General features: G+C 41.0%; 1 protein-coding gene across 1 annotated transcript in view; it reads left to right on the top strand.

The window, feature by feature from the left end:
• The first annotated feature begins 3,966 nt into the window (after positions 1-3,966).
• LOC123158518 (disease resistance protein RGA2) overlaps positions 3,967-6,481 on the top strand; it is a 3,787-nt gene continuing 1,272 nt past the window's right edge. The window contains exons 1-2 of the mRNA XM_044576471.1: positions 3,967-4,524; positions 5,293-6,480. Coding sequence (XP_044432406.1) covers positions 4,135-4,524; positions 5,293-6,480 — 1,578 coding nt within the window. The 5' untranslated portion in view covers positions 3,967-4,134. The remainder of the gene's footprint in view (positions 4,525-5,292; position 6,481) is intronic.

Raw genomic sequence — 6,481 nt, 5'->3', positions numbered from 1 at the left:
AATGCAACACAACTGCGTAGGACTATTTCCTCTCAGGAACTTTGTGGCAGTCTCTTCGTCCTTCAGTCCATGATGCGTAGTTGTGATCATGGGCATGTCCTGGCTGCAAGAATCTTCAAGGGTTGAAGAAGTGATAAAGATAAAATTAAAATTCACACGCTTTCTTACAGGTACTAACCAATACAGCCAAAGCAACAAACATAAACAAGCTCCTACTCCATCGGGCAGGGAAATCTAAGAAAAAGTTAAGAAAAATGTTTGAGTGAATTCAAAATTTCCAGTGATTCCTGATTCAAAGGGCTCTTGCATGACTGCATGCAAGTCCCTGCTGCAGCACTCCAAGACCTGCTGCTTGCATGCATGACGACTGTGTTAGTTTACGTTTACGTTTAATTTGCCCGTGTAATATTCAGAATAAGTTGGATCATTCTCTCTCCCATCCTGTTGTGCGGAATAAATTGTTTTACTCTTCAACCAATATATTTGCTTCTATCACCTATCGGCTACAATCTCCCCGAAAAAAAAGCATCATCTACAATCAACCAAAAATCACACTTATAAATATTTACATTTCCACTGCAAAGATTTACATTGCAAGAACTTTGTATAGATAAAACTTACGAAACAACGGAGAGTGATGAATTATCTGTTCATTTGTTTCCTAATTAATCATACATTACAAAAAAGATGACCCTAATTGAAAAGCATGCAACTTGGTGTATTTAGTTAAGCAAGCTTCCTATCATGCAAATGCATAATCAAAGGGAATATCAAGATGATTTTGATTTAAGTTTGCTGGCCGGCGGCAGGCCCGGTCATAATCTTAAAGGTGAGTTCCATGGATTTTTCGGTGGAATTACTCTCTTTTACTGCCAGCGGTTCATTCGGTGCACGAAATCTCAGCATGCGCACTGATATTAGCAGAATCTAAGAACCATCTTGAACCTAAAAATTCCTGTGTGTCTGAATAACCGGAAACTTGTCTTGGTAAGAGACCTTTGTCTTTTCTTCTCATGTTCATGTACGTCTATTACTCCCTCCATTCCATAATGCACTGCACATAATTTTTCTGAAAGTCAAACATCTCAAAGTTTGACCAAGTTCATTAAAAATAATATCAAAAATAATAATACAAAATAAATATAATATGAAAGTTTATATTGTATTTTATGTAGTGGTATGAATTTGATAATATATATGCAGATATTTTTCTCTACAAACTTCATCAACCCTATTATGAAATCCAAACCAATGCAAATTCTTCAACACAATGGGAAGCACACGACATGTCTGGCTAATTGTAATGATGAGAATCACTTTTAGCTGGATTGAAAGAAATGTTTTTTCTCATCGTCAAACTGATTAATCCATGGAAGATACGTGTAGTAGTTGCGGTTATGACTGGGCGTGGTGAACGTGTGTACCTTGTGTTTCGATGACGATTTGCTTTTCTGGCCAAATTGGCCATTCTGTCAGGCGGTGGTTCGTATCTTTTTTCTTTTTTACGTCGGTGGTTCGTATCTTTAATTCTTTATAGGGTGAACATGCATGCAACGGTGGTGACTGGTTGTGTCATATGATGGGAATTGGGACCACGTGCATGCGGTAGCTAATTTCCATTTGATGTGTGTTGTTTCAATGGCGGCTTAACATAAGGCGGCTGTATTTTCTTTGTTTGTTCTATCATATATCAACTCAAGTTCAAGGTACGGACGCTATAACCGATTCCGCGACACAATAGAAGCATGTGTCACGATACCAAGCTAGCCAGGCAACTTTGACAAAGAATCCACATTCACATGTCAGTTAGCTGAAACACGAGTAAGATCATGGCAAAGATATGCAACATTTTTTTCGATGTCATACCACTACATACCTATCCCCTTCGTCCACAAGCTAAATATCCAAAAATGTCGCCGGTGCTAACCCATCACCGGATCCATCTATGGATACGACGCCGACTCAGGTCTCCGGCAGGTCAGCGCCAAGTAGCGAGTTCACGGACTCGGACAATCCCCTTTCATTCCCGTAATTTACTACTGTCTTCAAGGTCGACTGTGCTGCGTCGATGTGTAGTACACTCTCTGTTCCTATACATATAAAAACATAGATAGCACAATCCTAGCATTAGACAGTTATGCAAGTTGATTATAAGATAACCTTGTACTCCCTCCGTTCCTAAATATTTGTTTTTCTAGACATTTCAAATGGGCTACCACATACAGATGTATGTAGATATATTTTAAAGTGTAGATTCATTCATTTTGCTTCGTATGTAGTCAATTGTTGAAATATCTAGAAAGACAAATATTTAGGAACGGAGGGAGTAGTTGTAAAGCAACCCAGTGATTAACAGAGAGGTTGTTTTTTACAGGGGATACCTGAGAGGTTACTGAAGAGACATTATGCTTGCTTTTGTTCATTTTGAAATTGGGCCAAGTCTTTATTCAGCTTTCAGCTTAGTTCTGGAGACATTATGCTTTGGTTTGTTTTTCTACCTTAGTAGGATATAGTTATTTGTTTATTATTACAAAAATATTGAGAAGACTGAGACGTGTACACCAACTATTATTAGCCGACATAATTATAGTAAAGCGATCCATATATAGGTGTCTACTCTGACTGGACTTAGTGGTATCGTGTTTGCTATTCTTCAGGTGCCTGAATTTTTTTGGTCTATTCCGTGTTTGCTATTCTTCGGACGCCTGAATTTTTTTTGGGTCTATTTCGTGCACGCGCAGAGCACCGAGCCTGAGATGGGGATACATAAACTCTGACACCATGACAAGTTTCACTTGCCATCAATAGAATGAGATGGATGGTTTGTTTCCTGTTACCTGACCATTCTAAATAGTACATGTAGATTTTAGTTTCTTCTGTTGTACATGAACCTTGTTTCTCTGTTTGCTGTCTGTTCATTGTTGCAAAAACAATGAGCCTGAGATGATGGCGCGCGGTCGACTGAAACTGTTTTTTTTCTGTCGCCCTGGACAGATAGTCACCCCACCCCATATAGCATTATATATGCATGCTCAGGCATGTCTCTCAACTGGTACTTGTTTATGTATCTTAGCTGTCTTCAAGGTCTGTGTACATATTTATCCTGCAGCCTAGCTAGCCTTCTCTTAGTTGATTCCCTTTGCTGGTTAACGACTGCCAAAGTTGCTCTTTTATGTTGTGTTGCAGTGTTGTGCTGTTAAAGCAAGAGGATTTTAGTTGCACCACTTGCCATGAATGCCGCCCCCCTCAAGGCCTAGGTGAGATGGATGGTTGATTTCCTGACCACTATATGATGATTTTTCGCTTTGAGTTCTGTTGTACATGAACTTTGTTTCTCTGTTTGCTGTTTGTTCATTGTTCTCAAGAAACAGTGAGCTTGTGTTCAGCTCATTAATTACTTCAGCATGACTCCACTAATACTGATATCTTAGCTATAACTCCCTAGTCGTCCAGTGTAGCTATAACTTAATCAATGGATATGTAGGCCAGATCCCCGTTTTGAATAGAGACATTCAGCACTACACATGATACTTTCAGTGGAGGCTGTTACTGTCTAGGCGTAAGTTACCGACATGTAAATATGAAAATAAAAAGTTGATAGTGAAGTTAGCTGTTACAGGCCATGTCAATCTAACTTCAAACAACATGTACACATTTTTTTTGCAAGGAACAACATGCACACTTCATTGAAGGTCGTTACTGTCAGGCGTAAATTAAGTGCCATGCTTAACGGCTAATTATTTTTGACAGGATGTTTACACGGCTACTTTATTATTGGGCACTTTCTGCAGAGCAGGACGGTGCATTAATCAAATCATATTGTCAGCACTAATTTAAGGAGCAAAGTATGAACCTGTATGGCCGACATGAATCATGTCTTCATGTGACGACCCAACAACCCTGTTTCTCCGGCGAGTCGTCCGCCGCTGAATAGAAAATGACACCCATCCCGCGTCCTCTGTGTGTTTCCCCACACTACCATAGCCTAGCCTCACATCAGATCTGGAGAGTAGATCAGAGAGCTGCCCCTCACACTCACCTCGCCGGCGGTGCTCACTCCTGCAGCTGCAGGGTCTATGTGCCTAGAGACCCTGCAGCCTGAACCTAGCTAGCCTTCTCCCCCCAGCGCTTGCAATGGCAGATCCAATTACCCTTAGTGCTGCTGTAGGATGGGGCGTATCTGCAGTAGGTTGGCTCGCCTCACCCATCATTTCTAGGCTCCTCAACAAAGCTTTCACCCTCCTTGACTTTAACCCGACGGAGAAGCTGAAGATAGTTGATATACAAGTTCAGCAACTGCAGAGGGTGATGGAAGTAGTCGACGAGAGCACTTACAAATTTCGTTTGGAGCCGCTTTTAGACAAGCTTAAATCTGCTCTCTATGAAGCCGAAGACATCTTGGATAGTGTCGAGTACGAGCACCTCAAGAAGCAGATCCAAGATGGCAAGTCAGATGGCAGTAAGATGGATTTGCTAAAGAAGAATGTTCGGTCTGCCATGCCGAGCTCCCCCCTAAAAGATAAGGTATTTCCCTGCTCTCATACTTGGATGTGTTCTGCTTTGTCGCAGGTCCTCCTATCTTTTTGTACCACGTAAATATATGTTGACGAGTTCCGTAAAAAAAAATGTTGAGAAAAACTAGGGAACTATAGCTGCCAATCAGAATGCATTCTCACTTATTTGCCATAATTATCTAATTAGCAAGAGATACCGTAAGATCTTGAAATACATTAAGAGATAGAATACAGTTCTTAGGAGAAGTAGGATTAGTTTTGTTGGAGCCATCTACACCCCTATATAAGATAGACATGCGCCCTGTAACATCTAAACAATGAATCAATAATTTATATAGAGTACTCCCTCCGTCCCGTATTACTGGTCTTAGATTTATCTAGATATGGATGATTAGAGTAGATTTGGGACGGAGGTAATAGTATTTATTAGAGTAGATTAGCCTAGTTATCCTTAGATGACCCTAGAATGTTCCACTTGCATTCTTCCACAAGCTCCTCTTCCCTGTGTAGCCCCGACATATTGTTTGGTCATCTCCCGATGGGACAACCATGCCTCTCCATGCCCTATATCAACTGTGCAGCCACCTCGGCCTTCGATAACCTAGATTCTCTTCACCCAATGCTCTCTTTTCTCTAGATATTGACAAGGCATAGACAGAAAAATAACTTTTCATTGGGAGATGAAATAAGCCTATATTCGTGAGAAAAAATGGTATAAATACTCTTCAAATGGAGGAGTTCTTGATAGCCTCAACTTGCTTGTTATTTGGTTTTGCAGGTGACTGGTATGTCAAAAGTGGAGTTGAAGAAGAGCCTGGAGAAGATAGAAAGTGCTATAAATGATGCATGTGAAATTTTGAAACAGTTGAACTTGCCATGTGTAAGTAATGATAAGGGGAGACCAGCTGTTCCTACCAATGCACGTAGTGCAGGCATCAGTCCTCCAGTACGTGTAATTGGTCGAGATAAGGATCTTCACAAGATCATAGCAATGCTTCATGAGAAGGAAGACCAGTGCCAAGCAGACACTGTCAGCGATACATGTTATTCTGTGATTGGCATTCATGGCATCGCCGGGTCTGGCAAATCAACACTTGCACGTTGTGTTTATGATCAGGAGAAAAAGCAGAAGCAAGAGAATATGGATGGTCATTTCGAGATTGTCATGTGGGTTCATGTTTCTCAGAAATTTGAGTTGGATTCCATTTTCAGGGACATGTTTGAGGGGGCTACACGGGAAGTCTGCCTGGATTTTAATAGTCTTCATGCCTTAAAAGAAAATCTAGAGGAAAAACTGTGTGGAAAACGGATTTTGTTGATACTGGATGATGTCTGGTACAACAGTAGGAATTCGGAAGACCATGAAGAACTACAAAAGTTAATTTCTCCGCTGAATGTTGGGAAGGCAGGAAGCAGAATCTTGGTGACTAGTCGAACTGAAGATGCATTATTAGCTCTGGGTGCTGCTCAAGAGAGATGTATTCCAATATCTGACCTGGATGATGAAGTGTTCCTCGAAATGTTCATGTATTATGCACTTGGAGATGCAAGGGTAGGTGGCCATGATCGAAGAGAACTTGAAACGATTGGAGAGGACATTGCAAAAAAGCTTAAGAGATCACCTCTAGCAGCCAGAACAGTAGGTGCACGGCTGCGTAAAAACCTGAAAGTCGAGATTTGGATGAGGGAGAAGGATAGGGACCTTATGAAAGAGACAATGGGAGCTCTATGGTGGAGCTACCAGTATCTTGATGAGCAGGTCAGGCGATGCTTCGCTTACTGCAGTATTTTTCCAAGACGGCATCAGTTGACACGTGATGAGTTAGTTAAGTTGTGGGTGGCAGAAGGGTTTATAAAGACTAGTAAAGCTGAAGAGGAAATGGAAGATGTTGCTCGGGATTACTTTGATGAATTGGTGTCGGCCTCATTTCTGCAACTAGGAGGGAAACAAGAAAATATTCTTGGAC

This window comes from Triticum aestivum, chromosome 7B, assembly GCF_018294505.1.
Source record: "Triticum aestivum cultivar Chinese Spring chromosome 7B, IWGSC CS RefSeq v2.1, whole genome shotgun sequence".
In the NCBI taxonomy this organism is placed as follows: domain Eukaryota; kingdom Viridiplantae; phylum Streptophyta; class Magnoliopsida; order Poales; family Poaceae; genus Triticum; species Triticum aestivum.
The sequence above is the reverse complement of the archived record's forward strand: the minus strand, read 5'-3'. Positions and strand labels throughout refer to the sequence as shown.